The sequence below is a fragment of the Bufo gargarizans genome, chromosome 8, assembly GCF_014858855.1.
Source record: "Bufo gargarizans isolate SCDJY-AF-19 chromosome 8, ASM1485885v1, whole genome shotgun sequence".
Classification (NCBI taxonomy): Eukaryota; Metazoa; Chordata; class Amphibia; order Anura; family Bufonidae; genus Bufo; species Bufo gargarizans.
The window spans coordinates 146,478,061-146,503,980 of record NC_058087.1 but is presented as its reverse complement, the minus strand read 5'-3'; the positions used below and the strand labels follow the sequence as shown (position 1 = coordinate 146,503,980).

Genomic DNA, 25,920 nt, shown 5'->3' with positions numbered 1-25,920 from the left:
AATATTGATACGTCATCCATATCTGATCAGTAGGGGGACAACTCCTGGCACACCCGCCGATTAGTTGTTTGAAGAGGCCGTGGCACTCCGATGAGTGGTGCAACCTCTTCTCAGCTTACCAAGCACAGACAGTGCTATACATTATATAGCAGCTGTGTGCTATGGCAGCTCAGGCTCATTCACTTAAATCGGACTGAGCTGCAAATAGGCCATATGACCAATGAATGTGACATCACTGGCCTAGGAGGAGGCCATGGCACACGATGGAGTGCCATAACCTCTTCAAAGGACTGAACACTGGGGATGCCGGGATTCGGACCCCTGCTGATCAGATATTGATGGCCTATCCTGACGATAGTCCATTAATATTGAACTTCCGGAAAACCCCTTTAAATGCAAAACCTAGTTACATATAGGAATGGTCACTTTTCTGGTCATATAGTGTGACAAAATATTACAGCTTAAATGAAACAGCATAAATGATAGAAAACACAAGTTCCTTCTCACAAAGCACTGCTCCTTCACATATACAGTACATACAAAAACTTTAGCCATGCCCTGCCTCCACTAGGGGGCAATCTTCATGCAAACTCAATTCAGGCCAACAGGAGCCATATACAATTGTGCCAATAGATAGATAGATGGATGGATAGATAGATAGGATAGAGATAGATAGATAGATAGATAGATAGATAGAATATATAATGATAGATAGATTAGATAGGTAGAATAGATAAAGATAGATAGATAGATAGATAGGATAGATAGAGATAGATAGATAGGATAGAGATAGATAGATAGATAGATAGATAGATCGCTCGCTCGCTCGCTCGCTCGCTCGCTCTCCTCGCTCGCGCTCGCCTCGCTCGCTCGCTCGCTCGCTCGCTCGCTCGCTCCTCGCTCGCCGCTCGCTCGCTCGCCTCGCTCGCTCGCGCTCTCTCGCTCTCTCGCTCGCTCGTTCGCTCCTCGCGCTCGCTCGCGCGCGCGCGCGCGCGCGCGCTCGCCTGCTCGCTCGCTCGCTCGCTCGCTCGCTCTCGCTCGCCTCGCTCGCTCGCTCTCTCGCTCGCTCGCTCTGGCTCGCTCGCTCGTTCGCTCGGCTCGCGCTCGCTCGCGCGCGCGCGCTCGCCTCGCTCGCCTCGCTCGCTCTCTCGCCTCGCTCGCCTCGCTCGCCTCGCTCGCGCTCGCTCGCTCGCTCGCTCGCTCTCCTCGCGCTCGCTCGCTCGCTCCTCGCTCGCTCGGCTCGCGGTCGCTGCCTCGCTCGCTCGCTCGCTCCTCGCTCGCTCTCCTAGCGCTCGCTCGGCTCGCTCGCTCGCTCGATATAATAGAGATAGATAGATAGATAGATAGATACATACATAATTCAGTGCCATATCCACTTTTATTTTATTTTATAAAATGGTGTATGTATCCTGTGATCACCACATGCCAAGGGCAAAAAGGAACCAGATACATTTCGGATGCACTTACTTACAGGAATCAACATAGACGAGGGTTAATCCCACCATTGTACAAATCTTAATGCAACACCTGTGACAACTCGGACAAGAACTGGCCTGATTCCTTATACAATCCCAATGAGGCTTGAATGGGTCAAATCAGCAAAACTACAGACTTTTATGGTCAAGATGAAGGCGAAAACATACACATTTGTCCAAAATCCATTCCAGGGGAATAAAGCCACAAACCTGTTTGCAGATATCAATATGAAGATGGCCCCAGCCAATGTCACACTCCCTGGACCACCAGGCCACCATAGCACGATGTTACAGAAGTACACATTTTTCTGACCAAGCAATGACGTAACCTTCAGCAGGAGATAAATGACCCCATATTACAACATTCATAAAGTGGTTATCTAGTTATACGTCCTGCTGCGGGACTGTAACCAAATACTGGCGCTCATGTGATAAGACTCACGGAAGTTATTTGCAGATGGTCGGGACTGCATGGTTTCATAGTGCTGCATGTGAACGATGAGGTTTGCATCTCTCTCCATGGGGTCTGTCGAGCAGTGGCCTTGTCTCATCACGTCCGCAAGAGCCCTGAGAAGAGAAGTTATACTCACATTAGTACTGCTATGAAATATGGAGTCAAAAGTCAAGTAAGATAAAAAGCAATGTCAATATATACAGCAACATCTATCCCAATACAGGGATTTGCCGTTGCCTGCTGTATTTGTGTAAATGGTGGTCATTATAAATGGGGGGCACGGTGCCCCAGTTGAGACCTACACTTGAACAGAGATGAAGACCTTAGCATGAGCACATATAACTTGGATAACTATGCATTTGAATGGCTGGCATTAAATATATTATATACCGTATATATAGTATATACACATTTATCATTAAAATACACCACCTTTGTGGTGTGAAATTGTCGCAAACTGCTCATTTGCAACTTTTCCAATAGCACTTGTGCAAAAGATTTTTCGCAAGTGTCATTTCTCTGCCAGCTTCATCAATTTCCCAAGAAAATGGCGTAGAAGAACACTGAATTGTGCGCCAGCAGGGATATGGACTGCTAAATGCTGCATCTAATTTATAATGAGGCATACACCTCATCATAAATCAGGAGCAGCATCCTTATAGCATTATCATAGCCTAGTGTAAGTTGCTTTACTGGCAGCTTTTACTCATAGGAATAGTGTTTTCCTGGAGCAGGATTCTGTTTCAGCCCACTTGGCAGAAGCATAGTATAAGGGTGGACTGGCCATAAACCTCACACGGAAATGTCCCGGTGGGCCAATGCCCTGGGGGCTGCCCAAACCCTCCTCACTGCCACCGGCTGGGTGCACAATGATCTGATGCTCTCAGTAGTATTTAACGCTGTCGGTATCAGGTACTTATCTTCTCAGAATGCAGAATGGTGATAAAGTTCAATACTGTGGCAGGGCATGGGCTCCCTGCCCTACTGCTCACTCTCGTAAGCCACAAGGCATTATATGAAGCAGTGTACAAAGGACACAGGTATCTCAGGCTGAAGACTGGAAAGGGCCTGTGACCTGCACTGGAGACGACAACTTGGAACGACACTTTCCTTGACAACTTGGGCAATATACCACTGGAGGCACTACAGGTGTCATTACTAGGCGAAGTCCAGGCAGCAAGCTGAAGATAGGACTGGTCTGGTGCTGTGGTCTGCATCCCATCTTCTAAGCCCCTTACTCCATATTTGAAATTATTTTCCGTTTCCATTTTGATATATGTGATGTCACTGGGGGCGGGGCTAGAAGTTTTGGTGTGGTGTGTGTGATGGTATTTTTTTATAATTTTTTCTTCTATTTTTTTTTATTTTTATATATATATATATATACTTTGCCCTCCCCTACCCTACAAGACCTTTCGGTAACATTTACATCTTTTTTATTTATTGCTGAGAGGTTCTACAGGGTAAACCAATATAAAAAAGTCAGATCATAATTAAAATGTAATAAGAGGACGTATAATATAGATTGTTTTGACATTATCTTATAATCACTATTGCACATCATTCATGTAATTTGTTCTGACCCAATTTTATAAGCAAACGTAATTGTTTTTAGATATTTCCAACACAAAACAATGCATCTGTCATATTGTATTAAGTTATTTCAATAAGCCACATTTCATGATTTAATAAAACGCAACACAACTTGACACATGAGTCACAATGAATAAGACAATTTCATACAAAGGACTGGTCTTTTAGGGGTAAGTAGCAGCCACCCCGGGCATAAAAGATTCTGCAGTTTTCTGAATTGCGCTGTGGTCTTTAGCCCCCAAACACTCACTTTGCTAATGTGATAGCGATGCTGAATAGCATTAAATAATTAGGGTGCATGCATCCATTATATATAAGAGACACTTTGTTACTGATAGTAGGCAAAATATATGAGACATTCAAATATCAAGACTAGAAAATTGATAAAATAGCAACTCTGTGTATTGTCATAAATGTTGATAAAGTCCAAACTTCCTGCAGCTCCCCCGCAGGCACAGTAGTGTACTGCAGCTGAGTATATAAGAGTATATACCCTCAGTGCATGGTTGGATTGGGGCACCCGAGCAGCAGAGGATCCTATCATGCTCTCAGGCACTGACATAATAAATACCTCATTTGGATCTGATGTTGGAGGCTCGCCACTAGTCAATGGGTTACCTCGCAAGTAATCTATCAGACCTCATTAATGATATATCCTATATGTTCAATAATGACAATAAATGTAATAATGCAATTAAAAATACCCATAGATGTATAGATGTATGCATTTTATAGACAGGTGGACCCCCAGAATTATTTCCCCGTATACTTCCCAGTATAATAGTGCATCATTGAAGCTGTCAGGATGCATGTTACCATATAATACCCATCATGTCCCGGGGCAGACACCACAGAGGACCCCTGTGCAAGAACAGTAAATGCTCCCCAATAGCTCATCATATAGCATCCCACCTTAATTTTCTCTATCAATCTGCTACTGAATGTACACAATGAAATTCATGAGCTTGGAACCTTACATGCAATCTAAAATATAGTTAAAACTGCACCTAGGGTATCAGTGAGCACCCCTACCCGGTGGACCCATGTGAAGCTGCAAAGGTTGTACATATACACCTCCACATGAGGATTTTGCAGCACTCGTAGTTAAAAGACTGAATCAAGGGACATTCATTATAAATGTATTTTTTTTTATTCAGACTCCCACCGATCAAAACAATTTTAAGGTACAATAACACTGTCAGCAGGTTTGTACCTATGAAACCGGCTGACCTGTTACTTCTGCGCTTGGCAGCTGAAGGCATCTGTGTTGGTCCCATGTGCCCGCATTCTTGAGAAAATGATGTTTTAATATAAGCAAATGAGATCTGCTCTCTCTGCAACTGCTGCACCTTCTCCACTTTGATTGACAGGACCAGGCAGTGAAAACGTAATTTTTCTCCGAAATGCGGGCACAGATGAGGATGGGACCAACACAGATGCCTTTAGCTGCCAAATGCACATGCAACAGGTCAGACAGTGTCATAAGTAAAAATCTGCTGATAGATGCCCTTTAAGTGTCTGCTCTTTCTGAGTTCGGTTGTACATGGGGGAGGTGTTATGAGTGATTGATAGTATTCTCTGTGTAAGTGTGTATACATAGATAGCTGTCAGTCACTGATAGCCGTACATAGGGTAGGTGTTATCAGTGATTGATAGCATTCGCTGTACAAGTGTGTATACATAGATAGCTGTCGGTCACTGATAGCTGTACATAGGGGAGGTATTATCAGTGATTGATAGCATTCGCTGTACAGGTGTGTATACATAGATAGCTGTCGGTCACTGATAGCTGTACATAGGGGAGGTATTATCAGTGATTGATAGCATTCTCTGTGTACGTGTGTATAGAGATAGCTGTCGGTCACTGATAGGTGTGCACAGGGGAGGTGTTATCAGTGATTGATAGCATTTTTTGTGTAAGTGTGTATACAGAGATAGCTGTCAGTCACTGATAGCCGTACATAGGGGAGGTGTTATCAGTTATTGATAGCATTCTCTGTGTAAGTGTGTATACAGAGATAGCTGTCAGTCACTGATAGCTGTACATAGGGCGAGATGGTATCAGTGATTGATAGCATTTGCTGTGTATGTGTATATACAGAGATAGCTGTCAGTCACTGATAGCCGTACATAGGGGAGGTGTTATCAGTTATTGATAGCATTCTCTGTGTAAGTGTGTATACCTAGCTGTCAGTCACTGATAGTTGTACACGGGGGAGGTGTTATGAGTGATTGATAGCATTCTCTGTGTACGTGTGTATAGAGATAGCTGTCGGTAACTGATAGGTGTACACAGGGGAGGTGTTATCAGTGATTGATAGCATTTTTTGTGTAAGTGTGTATACAGAGATAGCTGTCAGTCACTGATAGCCGTACATAGGGGAGGTGTTATCAGTTATTGATAACATTCTCTGTGTAAGTGTGTATACAGAGATAGCTGTCAGTCACTGATAGCTGTACATAGGGGGAGATGGTATCAGTGATTGATAGCATTTGCTGTGTAAGTGTGTATACCTAGCTGTCAGTCACTGATAGTTGTACATGGGGGAGGTGTTATCAGTGATTGATAGCATTCTCTGTATGTATACAGAGATAGCTGTCAGTCACTGACCTTCTCATGTACAACTAAGCTCAGAAAGAGAAGAAATTTGAGGGATATGTACACCTTCGGTGTCAGTTATTTTATGATTGCACTTTACTCATTTTGGGCTAAAAATTTTTTTGGGGGATTGTTCATTCAGAAAAATGTTCTTCCATTTCTGAAATACAAAGCTTAAAAATCTGTCACAGTCTGTTTTCTTTTAATCCTGTCAGCTGACGGCTCATGTGAAGCCTTATCTCTGATCTCCTGACCTCATAAACCCTTATTTAAGCCGGATTCTCATCATTTTGATAAGAATTGGCTATAATCAGTGTTTATGAGGTAAGGGGATCATTAAAAAAAATCTTCACGTTAGCTGTCAGCTGACAGGATTCAAAGAAAACAGACTGTGACAGCTTGCAGACAGATTTATAACCCTTGTATCTCAGAAACGGCTGAACATTTTAAATTAGGACCAATTGAAAAAAAATAAAAATTGGTCCCAAATGAGTAAAATGTAATCATAAAAAATTGCCCCAAAGATGTACATAGCTTTCAATTTTGTGGTTTACTTACAGTGTACAGAGTAAACACTGGTATTTCCTTATGTGTCACGGTGGCTGTTGTGCCTCCTTATGCACAGTGTGGCTGTTCTTTCTGCAGCCCCTATATTTACACTTCTTTTTAAGCATAGTAAGAAAGCAAGACTTTAGGAGCATGCTCAGAATCACAAACGTTCAAGTAAATAATCAATTATTTTACAAGATCTACCAATTAGTATAAGAATATCAGGGTCACGATATCCAAGCACATAATTAGCTGTCAGGCAAGGTGTTTTCTGCTATCTGCAAGGAAACACTTGTAAGGTATGCCCTGTGTGCTCTGATAACCAGCAGCGTGTATGGCTTGTATCACAATGTTCATATCTGTTATATATTATAGTGTAAAAAGGGAATTGCAAGGTTCTAGAGTTCATTTCACATGGTGCTTGTTGCTGTCATGAAATAAAATTCCTGTCCTGAATCATACCAACAGGCAATGAAAGCAGAAAATAATATTATAGATCCCAACTACCCTAAGGAAAATTAAGATTATGAAAGGGGATAATGGGCTAATTGAAAAAATAACAAAATCAAACCTCAGAACCTTTAGAAAGCTTCTCGCAGCTTCAAGGTCAATGCACCTCTCTTCCACCTGATTTTTTCTGTGACAGTGATGGTCCGTAGCTGCCTCTGCTCTGCTCACCTGCCACTGTGTTCCCGTTCCCAGTGGAGCAGACCCACCTCTCACTCTCCTCTTCTTCTTGGGGGGTCCAGCCACAAGGGTAGCTCTGTCTTTTCACGCAGTTGGCTCAACTTCCCTCTGACTCTTGAGGGGCCAGCGCAATCCACACCAGCAAATGGTTGGCCACCTTGGGGTACTTAAGGCAAATCCTCTATGGAAGGGTGCCTGAGCAATAGGTTGTCCATCTTGCTAGTTCTCTGCAAAGTTGCCCATTGTTCTGTCTGGTGCCTGTGTACCGACTTCTGTCTGTTTTCCAGACTTGACTCTTTACTGCCTGACCTGACCTCTGCATAGTGACCTTGAGATGCCCATCCTGACTTGAGACTATTTCAGGAGGTAGTGGCTTGGTGGTTTCCCCTGCAACAAAGTCCAGATCCCTGTACCCCTGCCAGGGGACTGCCAGGATAACAAGATAACAGGAGGGCTGCTAGGGTAACGTGTAGTAAGTCTCTGAGTCATCTTCTCTCACAAACTGATAGACATTCTAGATACCCAAGGGTAGATTTATCAAAACTGGTGTAAAGGTAAACTGTTTTAGTTGCCCATAGCAACCAATCAGATTCCACCTTTCATTTTCCAAAGGAACTCTGAAAAATTAAAAGTAGAATCTGATTGGTTGCTTTGGGCAACTATGCCAGTTTTTCTTTACACCAGTTTTGATGAATCTCCCCCCACAGTTTCTATTCCTGGAAAAGTTTTAGACTCCAAATGGATATCCACCAAGTTTTTCCAAACTCCTAATGAATGAATATGCTTTCCAATATTCCAATGCAATAATCGTTTTCAATTAAATTTTTAGAAATGCATAAAGCTAGAGTTCTTTGTCATACAACACAATTCATTGTAAACTATGGTGTAGATACATTTTACCCTATAATTGAAAATTAATGTCTACATTCCTGTAAGTGATTTACAAGAAAATAACATTTAAACATTAGTTTTCTGCATCTCATTGAGAAAATGAAGTTATCTGTTTTGCCAATTAGTACTAATTGCTCCAGCAGAATGTGCATAAGGAACGCAATTGTGGCAATTTTGTAATTATATGCACTTACCTAATCATCGTGCATTTAGAACTGCTGTAGGTTGTAAGACTTCAAATAAAGCCATCTGAATGGTAGATGGCGTTAGAAGACGGTAAGTTATACAGATACAGAGCAAAAATACTTTCTGATCTCATTTCGTACCAGGTGCCATTTTCCACTATGAAGTGGTTGAATTGTTTAAACCAGGAAAACATAGAGAAGAGGCATTGGTGCCCATAGTATTACAGACAAGATCAGAGAAAAATAACACTGAGATCATATTATGTATGGTCTATTGTAAAATCGACAAATTTTCCAGTCAATTTTGGAATTTCCTTTGGAGCAAGCATATCAGATTTTTTTTCAAGCTGTTTTTTTAGGACAGGGCTGCCAATGACGATACAGAGTTGACCTGAAGAGCCAACATATGAGGGGAAGTTCCTTTTGATTTTCTAATTGTACATAGTTAAAGGGGTTATCCTGGAAAAGATAATGTATGACTTATCCTCAGGATAGGTCATCATTATCTCATCAACGGGGGTTTAAGTTCCAGCATCCCTGCCAATCAGCTATTTACACTCCCCAAAGCTCTGGTGAGCGATGCAGGTTCCCTGTAACGTTCCAAGGATAGCGCCATACATTGTATAGTGGCAGTGCTTGGTATTGCAGCTCACTCCTATTGACTTGAATAGGCCTGAACTGCAACTAGGCCATGTGACCGATGTACAGCGATGTCACTGGCCTAGGAAACGGTTTCAGCACTCAAGGACTCTTTTAACAGCTGATCGGTGGGGATCCCGGGTGTTGCACATCCACAGATCTGATACTGAAGACCTATCCTGAGGTTAAGTTATAAATATTTTTTCCTGGATAACCCCCTTTTAGACAAACACCATTTCCAAGAGCAAATAAACCTGATGTTTCAGTTATTTCTAATTCACTGAACACTATTATTGGAGACAGCTTCCAGAAGACCAATTTGGCTTCTTCACCTCTCAAAAGGTGGCCATACATAGTCAATAGCTGTAGGACAAACAAGCTATATGGCCAACAGCTATCCCTCCGAACTCTACCATGTTCATTTAGGCCAAGCATGTATGTGTTGTTATTGTGAGGAGATGACAGAGCTGCTGCCAGACACTCTTGGAGGCAGCTTATCTCCATGGATAAAAGGATTGGATGAAAATTTGAGTTTGCGCAACCTAATCCATGGAGAGAGTCAGGAGTTCTCCATTTACATTAGACTGTCAGCCAGACCCACCATTCTTGGCGGGTTGGACCTACAATACACTAATTTGCATGAGAGCCTTAACAGACTCCTTAATTAAGAAATTAAATACAATACATGTGTAAATTAATATAGTTATTAGATTAAGATATTACTACTTTAAAGGACCCCATCATGTTAAACATATAATTCAATCTGTGGGCAGGAATGTCATAGACCTGGGAAAATATTCAGTATAACAGAACTTTTTCAATTCCAGCTCATTCTGGGCTTAGGAGTCCAGTGGGTGGTTCTACTCACTGGTTGACAACTATCTCTGTATGTACACTTTTACAAAAAAAAAAGGCTGTCAATCACTGAGTAGAACCATACACTGGATTCCTAAACCCATAAGGAAATAAAATCTATTATTTACAAGCTAAGACAGAATCTTTTCCCATAGTTGTATGGGAAAAGATTCTGTCTTAGCTTGTAAATAATTGATGGGGTTCATTTATGACCAGATATATGCAACTGTTGTGTCGTATATCTGGCGCACATTCTGTTGCACACAATATTGCGGCAGGTCCTGCAACTTCTTCCCCACTCACGCAAGGTCTAAAAAAGTGGGCATGGCGTGGTCGACAGGCAGGTCTCATTCCTAATTTTTTATGTCTGGTTTAGGCATAGAAAATGGTCTAAATGTAAGACAGCAAGGAATCTGTCTTACATTTAGAATCAGCGCTGGATGCGCCAACGTTATGTACAGGCCAGCGCCTCTACAGCTATAGGGCTTATTAAGACCTAATAAAGGCGCCCCTATATATCTAGACTATTTCAGCTTCTGTCTATCTCCTGCACAGAAGAGTGTGCAGCCATGGATTACAAAGAAATCATTCACATGAGTAAACAACGTGACCTCCGTCATTTTGCTTTCAATGGACGGGGCTGCTGCAACACTGTGCTGTTAACATAGGCCATAGACAGGGAACCAGGGGACTTCATAACAGGAGGTCAGGTGAGAGTTTGCTATGCCACAGCGTACACTGTAAGGCCATTTCAGAAATACTCTTCTGAAGTGGTCAACCCTTTTAAGTTATTAAAATGTATACCAATAATGTAATGCCAATTTTGGGGAACCATTTGTAGTGAATGAGATCAGTTTATGCACCTTCTCTTATAGTATATCCTATATTTTGATGCATCATACCTTTGGGTTACCATATATTGGTTTCCTTATATCAACACTACAGAATAATTCAAGCAAAGCTAGGCCGCGTTCACATCACTGCCAGTTATTTCCGTTGTTCCGCTCCATTACCGGAGAAGAACAATGAAAAAACGGAAGTGCTGAATTCGGCACATAAGTGAAACCAACGGAGCCAAACAGACCTCATTGACTATAATCGGGTCCGTTCCATTGTCATTCGGGTGTCCACATTTGTGGGTGTCCACATTTGTCTATTCTTTTTGCCGGAATCCGACACAGAAACTTTGGACGCAACCTTCAATGTAGAAGTGAACGTGCCCTCAGCTCTCTGAAATAAATTAATGAAATCCTTCCTCTAATTGTCTTATGTTAAGGGGTCTCAAGCCATTGTAATCAATGTATCTCAGTTAACTATAATGAGGATACATCATGGAAAACGTAAAGCCAATTAAATATCCTCCTTGTTCCTATTGAGCAGATTCAGATTATAATAGTCTCCTCTTCTAATGCTTTATTTCAAGATGGAAAAAGCTTCTTTCCCCAGTGGAAGCTGATAAACTCATCAATATTAATGTGTGACCCAATCTGGAAGAACGGAGACGAACCTGCCCAGTGACCCTTCATTTTCCACCCACGTACAATCAAGCCCAATACTTATCAAAAAACACCATTCACATTCCTCTGAGTCCGGACCTTTCAGAGCGCATAACAGATAAACAGAATAATTTCAAGCATACTATGGCTAATTTTCTGATGAGCTATTTTTCTGATTCATAGACCTTTCAAATTGCAGTTTTATCTTCAGACTTTCTAAAAAAAATGTGAGAAATAGTACAGCTAGCTGTATTTTCTCATAATACGCAGTAGTCTGTGTAAGTTGAGCCATACACCCAGGCTTCACAATAACAGGCAGGTTATTATATACTGCAGCATTTAAAGGCGGTATTATTAGCCATTGGTTAGCATTACCATTGTCACATAGTTATGGTTAATGTGGTATATTTACCCCTTTCTCATTCACACTTTTTTATTTTTGTCGATTTCCTATTCAGGGATATCTCAAAGTATATACAAAGGGAAGAGTAACTTACCATGGGCAGAACAATCACCACATAGCAAAGTTGCTTAAAGAGACATTTCCAACAGAAAGAGTTAGTTTTTCAAAGTAAATATTCGTAGACACAATTTTTTTAAATTTTTTGGCAGTTTTTATTTTTTATGTTGGCAGTATTTTACCATTGCAAATGAAATGTTGTCCTTCTACAGCACAGAAAGCCTAAACTCCTATGTAAATAGGTAGCCCATTGTCAGTTTACTTCTGCTGTGAGGGAAATATGTTATGTTCATATAATAGTAGATTAGTAGAATTGGGATAACAGTATGACAAGATGTCCACAGAAGAGCATATACAGTCAGATCCATAAAAATTTGGACATCAACACAATTTTTTTTGGCTCTATACACCACCACAATAGATTTGAAATGAAACGAACAAGATGTGCTTTAACTGCAGACTGTCAGCTTTAATTTGAAGGTATTTACATCCAAATCAGGTGAACAGTGTAGGAATTACAACAGTTTGCATATGTGCCCCCCACTTGTTACGGGACCAAAAGTAATGGGACAATTGGCTTCTCAGCTGTTCCATGGTCAGGTGTGTGTTATTCCCTCAATATCCCAATTACAATGAGCAGAGAAAAGATCCACAGTACATTTCAAGTGTGCTATTTGCATTTGGAATCTGTTGCTGTCAACTCTCAAGATGAGATCCAAAGAGCTGTCACTATCAGTGAAGCAAGCCATCATTCGACTGAACAAACAAAACAAACCCATCAGAGAGATAGCAAAAACATTATTGTGGCCAAAACAACTGTTTGGAACATTAAAAAGAAGGAACGCATCGGTGAGCTCAGCAACACGAAAAGACCAGGAAGACCACGGAAAACAACTGTGGTGGATGTCCGAAGAATTCTTTCCCTGGTGAAGAAAACACCCTTCACAACAGTTGGCCAGATCAAGAACATTCTCCAGGAGGTAGTTCTGGAACAACATCCTATGGCCACATGAGACCAAGATTAACTTGTACCAGAGTGATGGGAAGAGAAGAGTATGGAGAAGGAAAGGAACTGCTCATGATCCTAAGCATACCACCTCATCAGTGAAGCATGGTGGTGGTAGTGTAATGGCGTGGGATGTATGGCTGCCAATGGAACTGGTTCTCTATGTATTTATTGATTATGTGACTGCTGACAAAAGCAGCAGGATGGATTCTGAAGTGTTTTGGGCAATATTATCTGCTCATATTCAGCCAAATGCTTCAGAACTCATTGGACGGTGCTTCACAGTGCAGATGGACAATGACCCAAAGCATACTGCAAAATCAACCAAAGAGTTTTTTAAGGGAAAGAAGTGGAATGTTTTGCAATGGCCAAGTCAATCACCTGACCTGAATCCGATTGAGCATGCATTTCACTTGCTGAAGACAAAACTGAAGGGAAAATGCCCCAAGAACAAGCAGGAACTGAAGACAGTTGCAGTAGAGGCCTGGCAGAGCATCACCAGGGATGAAACCCAGCGTCTGGTGATATCTATGCGTTCCAGACTTCAGGCTGTAATTGACTGCAAAGGATTTGCAACCAAGTAATAAAAAGTGAAAATTTGATTAATGATTATTATTCTGTCCCATTACTTTTGGTCCCTTAACAAGTGGGAGGCACATATGCAAACTGTTGTAATTCCTACACCGTTCACCTGATTTGGATGTAAATACTCTCAAATTAAAGCTGACAGTCTGCAGTTAAAGCACATCTTGTTCGTTTCATTTCAAATCCTTTGTGGTGGTGTATAGGTCCATGAATGTTAGAATTGTGTAGATGTCCCAATATTTATGGACCTAACTGTATGTGTAATGTGTGATCCTCTTGAGTCATTCATTCCCCTTCCCTCTCAGGCCACAGTGAATGGTGAGACTGAGAAAGTCAAGCGCGGCTGTTGGCTATGTTAAAAGTCCAAACAAACAATGGAGAAAGTTAAAAGGCCAGGACAGGAAGTGATATACAAGGTGTGACTTCAAAATATTAAATCCAGAAATCATTTTTTGTTTAAAAAAATTACATAGAATATTTAAAGGTAGGCTCTTAATATGTTCTGCAAAAATGTTGATGGTATTGTCCCTTTAATCTTACCCATCAATTGACTGACCAAAATGTTATACTTAGGCCTCATGCACACGACCGTTGTTCGGGTCTGCACCCGAGCCGCAGTTTTGGTGGCTCGGATGCGGACCCATTCACTTCAATGGGGCCGCAAAAGATTCGGACAGCACTCCATTCCGTAGCCCCGCGAAAAAAATATAAAGTTTTGCGGACAAGAATAGGCATTTCTACAATGGGCTGCATGTTCCGTTCCGCAAATTGCGGAAGGCACACGGGCGACTTCCGTTTTTTGCGGATCCTCGGTTTGTGGACCGCAAAAAACGGAATGGTCGTGTGCATGAGGCCTTATAGAGATGCACATAAAATCATTGGTTACCTTGACACAGCACATTATATAAACAGTTGCAGCAGATGATATCTTGACTCTCAATGACTTTTGTTGTGTTAAAGGGGTTCTCCCACGATTAATGTAAAAAAAAAAATAATCTGACATCATATAGTACATGGCGATCTCATTCTAACAAATCTAGAACCAACCCTGTACCTCACATGGATCAAGATATCTGCCCATTCATTGCGCCAATTCATTGCAGCTTGGGGGGGGGCTTTCTGATGCAGCTAAGGGGTTGTGTCTTTTATGGTGCAGCTTTCCCTATCACAGCTCAGGAGGCGTGTCCATGCTCTCCCTATCACAGCTCAAGAGGCGTGTCCATGCTCTCCCTATCACAGCTCAGGAGGATTGTCCATGCTCTCCCTATCACAGCTCAGGAGGCGTGTCCATGCTCGCCCTATCACAGCTCAAGAGGCAATTGAAGGATGGAACTGAACATGTGAGTCAACCTCAGCGAGGTGGACAAGGAATTAAGTAGGTGGCACTATACATACACATTTTATTGAATAACTTATTGGCTGTACTATATTTTTAATTGCATGCATTTACAAAAGTATTCAGATCCAGGTGCTGGTTTGAAAACTGCAGAATATTTTTCATGGGACAACCCCTTTAAGTGTCAATTTTATGTTTGCTGTCATTGTTTATTTAACCGCCTCCTCACCGCCTAACGCAGATCCGCGGTCCGGAGGCGGCAGCGCTGCGCGCAATGCGGGCCGGCATTTCGTCAAGGGGGGTCGCGTCATCAGCTTGCCAGCCAATGATCGTGGCTGGCAAGCTGATGATTTAAAAAAATCCAATCAGAAGCCATATAGCAGATCATATTAGTAAATATGATCTGTTATATGGCTGCCCTGCTCCTCTGCTGGTCCTTTTGGTCGGTTGGATCCAGCAGAGGAGCAGGCTTCACAGTGAGTACACCAAACACCACACACTAGCCCCAGATCACCCCCTGCACCCCAATTAACCCTTTGATCACCCCTTTGATCGCCCCTGTCAATCACTAGTGAAAGGAAAAAAGTGATCAGTGTAAACTGTCACTTTTTTTTTCACTGGTATTGACCGTTAGGTTTTAGGATAGTTTAGGCCCCTTGGTTAGGTAGTTTAGGGATGAGTTAGCGCCCAGCCCACCGCACCGCAGTCCCTTATTCGCTGATTAGCGTATCACTAATCAGCATTTGTACTTTTATAGTATCTGGAAGTGATCAAAACTGATCAGTCAGATCTATAATAGTATTAGTGTCACTTTAGTTCGCCCTCCACCCAAAACGCAGTGTTTGCCCGATCAGGCCTGATCGGTCGCCCACACATGCGTTCACCCACGCCCGCCCAACCGCAGTGACAAAAAATATATTTTTTTGATCACTGTACATTCACTTTACTCGCGCTGCGGCGATAAAAAAATCAGTTTTGATATTTTTTATCAACCGCAGCGGCCTCCGGTACTTCGCTAGCCTCCCATTTGTAAGACAGGCTTGCTTTTTTTCTTGGGTAGTCTCAGGGAATACCCCTAAATTTAGTTGCCCAAATGTCAAACAGGGGGTATTCTTCTGAAGAGGCCTACAGGCTTCTGACCCAGTCGGATGAGAAATGGGAACCCTCATCTGACGAATCTAGCGGGTCAGAATATGAACCTGTAGAAAGCAGTGGCACTCTGACCCAAAGTTCGGACGAGGAGGCTGAGGTCCCTGATAGCACCAGGCGTACCCGGCCCCGTGTCGCTAGACCACAGGTTGCGCAGGATCCGCTTCAAGGGCAGCAGAGTGGGGCTGGCGCTGTTGGATTACGTGGTGAGGCATACACCAGCAGTGCAGCCCTCCCTGGACCTAGTACCAGCACTGCCGTACAACCTGGTGAAGTGGCGAGCACCAGAAGGGCAGTTGAAGCTGGTACGGTGGCACGTGCATTAGTTACCCCGTCGTAGCCACCGCAAAGACGGGCCCGTAGACCCCCTAGAATCCCTGAGGTGCTGGCAAACCCTGATTGGCAGTCCCCAACTTCAGCCGCACCTGTAGTTCCCCCTTTCACCGCCCAGTGGGATTTTTTGAGCTGTTCTTGACTGCGGAGCTCTTGGACTTAGTCGTGGCCGAAACAAACCAGTATGCCACAAAATTTATAACCGCCAACCCAGGAAGCTTTTATGCCCAGCCTTTCCGGTGGAAACCAGTCCAAGTTCCCGAAATTAAAACTTTTCTGGGCCTTCTCCTCAACATGGGTCTAACCAAAAAGCATGAATTGCGGTCATATTGGTCCACGAACCCAATTCATCACATGCCCATGTTCTCTGCTGCTATGTCCAGGGCACGTTTTGAGGCCATCCTGCGTTTCCTGCACTTTAGTGACAATAGCACCTCCCTTCCCAGAGGCCACCCAGCTTTTGACCGGCTCCACAAAATTCGGCCCCTCATAGACCATTTCAACCAGAAATTTGCAGATTTGTATACCCCAGAGCAAAACATCTGCGTAGACGAGTCCCTAATACATTTTACCGGGCGCCTTGGTTTCAAACAATACATCCCAAGCAAGCGCGCCCAGTATGGGGTCAAATTGTATAAGCTCTGTGAAAGGGCCACAGGCTATACCCACAAATTTCGTGTCTATGAGGGAAAAGATCAGACCCTGGAGCCGGTCGGTTGCCCTGACTACCTGGGGAGCAGTGGGAAGACAGTCTGGGACTTGGTGTCACCCTTATTCGGCAAGGGGTACCATCTTTATGTGGACAATTTCTACACAAGTGTGGCCCTCTTCAGGCATTTGTTTCTAGAACAGATTGGCGCCTGTGGCACCGCGCGAACTAGTCACGCGGGCTTCCCCCCAACGGCTCGTTACCACCCGTCTTGCAAGGGGGGAGAGGGCTGCATTGTGTAACGAAGAACTGCTCGCGGTGAAATGGAGAGACAAGCGTGACGTTTACATGCTCTCCTCCATTCACGCAGACACGAAAATCCAAATTGAGCGAGCAACCCGTGTCATTGAAAAGCCCCTCTCAGTCCACAACTATAACCTTCACATGGGAGGGGTGGACTTCAATGACCAGATGTTGTCTCCGTATTTAGTTTCCCGCAGAACCAGACGCTGGTATAAGAAGGTGTCTGTATATTTGATTCAATTGGCTCTGTATAATAGTTTTGTTCTCTAGAGGAAGGCTGGGAGAACACGATCCTTCCTCAAATTTCAGGAAGAGATCATCGAGAACCTCCTGTACCCAGGAGGTTCCGTGGCCCCATCCAGCAGTGTAGTTAGCCGTCTACACGAGCGACATTTCCCCAATGTCGTTGCCGGTACCTCAACCCAACCGTCCCCCTCGAAAAAGATGTTGTGTCTGTAGCAGGAGTGGAATAAGGCGTGACACCCGCTATTTCTGTCCTGACTGCCCTGACCACCCTGCCCTATGCTTAGGGGAGTGTTTCCGGAAGTACCACACACAGGTACACCTAGCATAGGGATCATCTCACCAGGACAGGCACACAAAAAAAAATCACCAGTAAGCAAAAAGGTTAATGTTCAGTTCAAAAAGATTAAAGTTTATATGTTCTGTTCCAAAGTTAATAAAATTATTGCATTGTGGCCTGGTTTTTTCTTTTTTTTTTACCTTCCAGGTGGACCAACCGATCGACCAGCTGCAGCACTGATGTGCATTCTGACAGAAGCATTGCGCTGCTGTCAGATTACACACAAGTCCGGTGTATGCGGCGCTGCAAGACGAGATTTCTCCTCTGCAGTAAAAGATACGTTTGTCGAGGCATATGAGCTGAGGAGGAGGCGGTGTTCCTATGCTTTGGCAAACACTTTGTATATAAAAAAAAATAGTCCCGGCAATGATTTATTCATCCACATCGATTGATGTGAATGGAGAAATCTGGTTTGCCAGGGCATACGAGCTAAGTGGGTATGGATGTTGGGCGGAGCTCCTATGTCCTGGCAGACGCCTTTCCCCTCCTTTTTTTTTTGCCAGAGATTTTTTCATCCACATTGATCGATGCGAAGGAAGAAATCTGTGCCGTTCATTTTTTTCTTTCAGCCCAGAGGCTGAACGGAAAAAAAAAATCTCTTTACCTGTATGCTCAATATAAGGAGAATAGCAGAAACTCCTAATGCTGGCCATACATGTAAGGAGACCCTCAAATGCCAGGGCAGTACAAACACCCCACAACTGACCCCATTTTGGAAAGAAGACACCCCAAGGTATTCGCTGAGGGGCATATTGAGTCCATGAAAGATTGAAATTTTTGTCCCAAGTTAGCGGAAAGTGAGACTTTGTGAGAACAAAAAAAAAAAAATTTCCGCTAACTTATGTCAAAATAAAAAAATTCTATGAACTCGCCAGGCCCCTCATTGAATACCTTGGGGTGTCTTCTTTCCAAAGTGGGGTCACATGTGGGGTATTTATACTGCCATGGCTTTTTAGGGGCCCTAAAGCGTGAGAAGAAGTCTGGGATCCAAATGTCTAAAAATGCCCTCCTAAATGGAATTTGGGCACCTTTGCGCATCTAGGCTGCAAAAAAGTGTCACACATGTGGTATCGCCGTACTCAGGAGAAGTTGGGGAATGTGTTTTGGGGTGTCATTTTACATATACCCATGCTGGGTGAGATAAATATCTTGGTCAAATGCCAACTTTGTATAAAAAAATTGGAAAAATTGTCTTTTGCCAAGATATTTCTCTCACCCAGCATGGGTATATGTAAAATGACACCCCAAAACACATTCCCCAACTTCTCCTGAGTACGGCGATACCAGATGTGTGACACTTTATTGCAGCCTAGGTGGGCAAAGGGGCACACATTCCAAAGAGCACCTTTCGGATTTCACCGGTCATTTTTTACAGATTTTGATTGCAAACTACTTCTCACGCATATGGGCCCCTAGAATGCCAGGGCAGTATAACTACCCCACAAGTGATGCCATTTTGGAAAGAAGACACCCCAAGGTATTCCGTGAGGGGCACGGCGAGTTCCTAGAATTTTTTATTTTTTGTCACAAGTTAGTGGAATATGAGACTTTGTAAGGAAAAAAATAAAAAAATCATCATTTTCCGCTAACTTGTGACAAAAAAAAATAAATTCTAGGAACTCGCCATGCCCCTCATGGAATACCTTGGGGTGTCTTCTTTCCAAAATGGGGTCACTTGTGGCGTAGTTATACTGCCCTGGCAATTTAGGGGCCCATATGTGTGAGAAGTAGTTTGCAATCAAAATGTGTAAAAAATGGCCTGCGAAATTCGAAAGGTGCTCTTTGGAATGTGTGCCCCTTTGCCCACCTTGGCTGCAAAAAAGTGTCACACATGTGGTATCGCCGTACTCAGGAGAAGTTGGGGAATGTGTTTTGGGGTGTCATTTTACATATGCCTATGCTGGGTGAGATAAATATCTTGGTCAAATGCCAACTTTGTATAAAAAAATTGGAAAAATTGTCTTTTGCCAAGATATTTCTCTCACCCAGCATGGGTATATGTAAAATGACACCCCAAAACACATTCCCCAACTTCTCCTGAGTACGGCGATACCAGATGTGCGACACTTTTTTGCAGCCTAGGTGGGCAAAGGGACCCACATTCCAAAGTGCACCTTTCGGATTTCACCGGTCATTTTTTACAGATTTTGATTGCAAACTTCTTCTCACACACCTGGGCCCCTAGAATGCCAGAGCAGTATAACTACCCCACAAATGACCCCATTTTGGAAAGAAGACACCCCAAGGTATTTTGTGATGGGCATAGTGAGTTCATGGAAGTTTTTATTTTTTGTCACAAGTTAGTGGAATATGAGACTTTGTAAGAAAAAAATAAATAAAAAAAATCATCATTTTACGCTAACTTGTGACAAAAAATAAAAAGTTCTATGAACTCACTATGCCCATCAGCCAAAACCTTAGGATGTCTTCTTTCCGAAATGGGGTCATTTGTGGGGGTTTTCTACTGTCTGGGCATTGTAGAACCTCAGGAAACATGACAGGTGCTCAGAAAGTCAGAGCTGCTTCAAAAAGCGGAAATTCACATTTTTGTACCATAGTTTGTAAACGCTATAACTTTTACCCAAACCATTTTTTTTTTTTTGCCCAAACATATTTTTTTTTTATCAAAGACATGTAGAGCAATACATTTTGGGAAAAATTTATATATGGATGTCGTTTTTTTTTTTCAAAATTGTACAGCTGAAAGTGAAAAATGTCATTTTTTTGCAAAAAAATCGTTAAATTTCGATTAATAACAAAAAAAGTAAAAATGTCAGCAGCAATGGAATACCACCAAATGAAAGCTCTATTAGTGAGAAGAAAAGGAGGTAAAATTAATTTGGGTGGTAAGTTGCATGACCGAGCAATAAACGGTGAAAGTAGTGTAGTGCAGAAGTGTAAAAAGTGGCCTGGTTATTAAGGTGGTTTCAGCTAGCGGGGTTGAAGTGGTTAAAGCTTTAAGTAAGTATCAAGCTAAGGATTGCTGCAACTTATAACATCATACATGAGAATATACCCATATGTGCATGCAGAAATGTCATATACATGCTTATACAAACATACACAATCCATGCATATAAAGAAAGAAATACATATACAGTATAAATATGCAAACATACTGTACAGTACATACATACATAACACACATTTCCATCTACCTTTCTGCAAATAGCTTCATAATTTTCTTTCCACAGTGCAAGAGAGAAAGAGGCTTAAAGGGAATCTGTCAGCTCCGAAACACCCCCCAAACTTGCGTAAGCGGTGTATAGTGTAAGTGATGCAGATTCTAGTTATGTCATTTTTATCTTCATACTCACTTGCGTTTTGACACTGTGTCCCGACAAACCAGCAGTAAAATGCATTGAGAGGACTCCTAAACTCATGTAGATAATGGAGAGGACTCAAAAAGGAGTCCTCTCAAAGCATTTTACTGCAGGTTCGTGGGAACACAGTGTCAGAATGCAAGTGAGTATGAAGATAAAAATTACATAACAGGACTCGGCGTCACTTACACTATACACTGGTTACTCTCGTTTAGGGGTGTTTTGGGGCTGACAGATTCCCCCTAAAGAGAACCTGTCGCCTCAAGTACAGTAATACATGTATAGAACATCTGGCACTTAGCTCAGATCAGTAATTTGTATACCCCCCCCCCCCTCCCATTCACCTCGCTGCGTTCTCACAACCAGCCATTGAATGCACTGAGAGGACTTCTGTGCATGCCCACATAATGGTGAGGACTCCAAAAGACATTCCATGGGCAGTTTTAGGGCGCATAACAGGGGAATGGGGTTGAGCATCTACATACAAATTACTAATCTGGAGTCAGTGGCAGGTGTTCTATACATGTATTTTGGACTTGGGCTTGTCAAAGTTGACAAATTCCCTTTAAAGTAGGTGTTTATGGCAATATGTGACTTAAAAACTTGAAGATTCTGTCTTGACATTTTTCAGTAAGTTTCAGATTTTGTCTGCTCACCGCTTTGCTTCACAGCTCTGGGAAGACTGCAGTATGGAGCCTGCTGCTATAAACTACAAAGTGATTCTAACTCCTGCAGCTGGGATTAGTAATCCAACTCCTGCTGGGATTACACTCTGTGCCCCCTGCTGAGATGCCATGCCAAGACTCTGGAGTCATACATATATGGAAATGTGTTAAGTAAATACATGACAACATCATATCTTTGATATTCTACTTGAGAGATGTTTATGAAAATTTTACAAGTCAGAAGAGTAAGGTTTGTATTAAAAATTCAATTTTGATGGTTAAAGGGCCCACTCTGAGCAGCTGTAACACAATATGCACATGCAATCATTGTGTCCTATAGCAAAAGTTTAAATTTAGACCTTCTTTGTTAGGCCTACAGTGGCTTCTGTGGGTCTATCATTACTCTGTTCACCCTTCATATAGGCTTCACCTTCCTCTCCTCTTCTTCTGCACACTCACTGTATCACACCATTCTTCAGGTGCCTGACAACATAGTCCTTGATCAGTCCTAGGTATTGGCCCAATCACAGCTCCCAAGCCTGCTACTCTCTAGCCAGTTAGAGTACCTAGCTGCCTTCAAGGCAATGTAAAAACTGTTCTTTTGAGTAACTATTAGCTTAATTTTACAGATTAAGTAATCATAAATTTACATATGTGCAACTATTTGTGCTGCTGTATTGCATCAAAATTAAAATATGATGATGATGATGATGATGATATAACACATAGTGCAACAGCACTCTACAAACCAAATAAAGTGCAAAGGTATATTATATTGCCAATGCTATGCTAATAAATTAGAGATGCTTAGAAAATACATTTTGTACAAAATTATTTGAGCCCGTCTGCAGCACGCCAAGGCGATCTCTCTAAGACGAGTCCTAACACTAAACCTCACCTGTTGGGTGCCATAACAGCGACCATAAATTCAGGAAGTGTAGGTCCCACATGCATGCTGGGCCCCTTTGATTATGATAATGATGTATAGTCTTGTGTACACGCAGTCTTACCCTTAGGGCCTCGATGCGCTTAGCTGGCTGATTCAACAAGGGAGAAAAAAGAAGAAGGCATGACACTTTGCCCTGGGCCGCAAAGGCCTAGAGAATAAGGCACCTATTCCAGAGACCAATTTCCTAGCACTTTTCAAATGGAGAATCAAGAAAAAGGGAGGGAAGGTAGGGTGATCTCAAGGTTCAAAAGGTTTGGACGAGATATAAAGAATGTGAAGAGAACAAAATTAATAAACGTGAGGAAAAGGTATCTTTAAAAGAAAGGGATATTACCAACGGTGAATTTATAGACTAAGATTTAGGAAAACCCCCAAAATTATATGAACCAAAAATAAGTGTTATATAGGAAGATCAAACACCTGTTTGAAAAGTAATGTTTTCAGTGCACGTCTGAATGAGAGAAGACTGGGAATCATTTTCAGGGCCAGAGGTAGGTGGTTCCAAAATCTGGCCCCCTGAGCCGAAAAGGATCTACCTCCACGTCTGATCTTATTAACTTGCGGGATGTTAAAATTTGCAGAGTTACTAGACCTCAATGTCCTCAACGGGGGCATCGCAGGTACAAGGGCCCCACACCATGGAATACCCTATGCATGAAGCATCCAATCTTGAACATCACCCGTTGTTGGACGGGGAGCCAGTGCAAGGCATTATGAAAGGTAGTGATCTGCTCTCGGCGGGCAACACCCGTTAGTAGCCTTGCTGCGGCATTCTGCACAAGTTGAAGTCTATGCAAGTTCTTCTTAGGGAGTCCCATATACAAGGCAATACAATAGTCCAACCGACTGCTGATCGCTGCTCCGACAAAGGCTTTCCTGAGAGGGGATTCAATGTATTTTAAGATCCTCCTCAGAAGTTTCAGCTGGTAGTGACAGGTACTAACCACCTGATTTATCCGAGGAGCCAGTGTTAATCTGGACTCCAAGACCACTCGAAAGTCCCTGACCTGGATGGCTGTCTCGGGGACAGGTCCAAAAGACAATAGCCATTGGTGTGCTGAGGGTGTAATTTTCTGGTCACTGAATGTAATACATTCAGTTTTGGTGCCATTAAGCTTTAGATGATTGGCACTCATCCAGTGATTGATCTCCAAGAGACATCCGGCCAGATCGCCTTAATCAACTGTTCCTTTGGCAAGCCTAAAGTACAGTTGTGTATCATCCGCATAAACATGAAACTGAAGATTGTGGCTCCTGATGATGTCGGCCAATGGTCTCAGATGGATGTTGAACAAGACTGGAGATAGTGCCGAGCCTTGTGGTACTCCACAAGACAGTGGGAGATCGGCTGAGGGAAATACCCCCAGCTTCACTGGTTGTACCCTGTCCTGGAGAAATGAGACCATCCATGCCAAGGTTTTTCCATCTAATCCAGCTACCACTTTTAACCGGTTCAGTAACACTTGATGGTCAATAGTGTTAAAAGCGGATGATAGGTCCAGAAGGACTAGGACCATAGAGTCGTTCTGGTCTAATGCCATCAGTAGATCATCCTGGACATTAACCAGAGCGGTCTCAGTACCCCTTCCGGGTCGGAATCCGGACTGGAAGTCATCAAGAATGTGATTGGCCTCCAGATATCCCTGTAGTTGTGCAACACCTTCCTCTTGCCTATCTTTGCAGCGAACGGCAGTCCCGAAATCGGTCTAAGGTTACTCAAATCGGTCACAGGTAGCGCCGGTTTCTTAGGCAGGGGTGTTACCACTGCCTGCTTCAGAATAGCTGGCACCCGACCGCTGGAAAAGGAACTATTTATAATGTCTCGAATGTATGGTACTATTGCAACCGCGGCGGACTTCACCACGGCCGCCGGGCATAGGTCTAGAGGCAACTTTAACATTCACTATAATAGGGTATGTTGGGTGTCCAGTTTGAATAATGGCATTCTGCAGGACAAAATACTGCTGCGTTATTTGATCCTTTTTTATGCCAGAATCTGCAATGGAGAGTCATACTGGAACCTCTGCAGCAAATGTGAACCTAGCCCAAGCCCTCAGCCACATTAACCCCTTAGTGATTACCCTTACTCCCTTTTATGGCAGTCAGTCGGCCCAGTCTAAGTGCTAAACAGGTCTCCGAAGAAGCGAAGAGCGGGGACCCAGCTCTCACAGCACAGATCGGCAGAAGCCCCAATCCAGACCAATTAACCTCTTAGATTCTGTGGTCAATAGCAGCCCCACGGCATCTAAGTGGTTTAGAGGGGGAGCTCCCTCTGTCTATAATCAGCACCCCGCAAATGAGATGATAGGGTGCTGATGTCTTTGCATGCCTGCAGTGTGTTCCTGTCAGGCTGCACCTCTTTGGCGCAGGCTGCTGGTGACTGTCAGTAAAGCACTGACAATATAATACACTGTACTGCATAAACAGTACAGTATGTTGTAGAAGCTCTCGAAAGATTGTTTTTTAAAGCCCCCTTGTGGGACTAGTAAAAGGTAGAAAACCAAGCCTTCAAAGCAGAATAAAAAATAAAAAAAAGTTATGAGTCAGATGCGGCAATACAAAAAACTTTTTTTTTTAAATAAGGGTTTCTATAGTAGTAAAACGGAAAAAATTAAATTATATATATATATATATATATATATATATATATATAGTATCGCTGTAATCCTACTGACCTAGCGAATAAAGTTATCATGTTAATTATGACAAACAATGAATGCCCCAAAATTTTAAACGGAAAAACTTAGTATTGCTGTTTTTTCTCTATCCCCCTATAAAGAGTTCATAAAAGGTAATCAGTAAGTTATATGTACCCCTAAACTATGTGTTTGATTTTAGTTCTACCAGAGTGTGATCCTAATGCATTGTGTTAAGAGCTGGCACTGTATTAAAGTGGTAGATGCATTTTACTGCCTGTCATACGCTGTCACATTGCAGTGGCAGCATGACAGGTTATTGCAGCGCTACAATAGTATTCCAAAATGGGCAAATAAAAATTCTCCGGCATGGACCTAATTTATCATCCGTTACATTAATTCAAACGTGGACACCCGTGTCATTTCAGCAGAGCAAATGTGTCTCGCCTCTGAAGAATGAAGGTTTCTTTTTCCTTTGATACGGCTTCTATGCTCTAAACAGCCAGCTACTCATGTGTTA

The 25,920-nt window shown here is 42.7% G+C and overlaps 1 protein-coding gene across 1 annotated transcript in view; it reads right to left on the bottom strand.

The window, feature by feature from the left end:
* Positions 1–25,920, bottom strand: part of SHISA9 (shisa family member 9) — a 431,043-nt gene that overhangs the window by 330,814 nt on the left and 74,309 nt on the right. Inside the window, exon 2 of the mRNA XM_044304803.1 lies at positions 1,918–2,042. Within this exon, the coding sequence (XP_044160738.1) occupies positions 1,918–2,042 (125 nt within the window). The remainder of the gene's footprint in view (positions 1–1,917; positions 2,043–25,920) is intronic.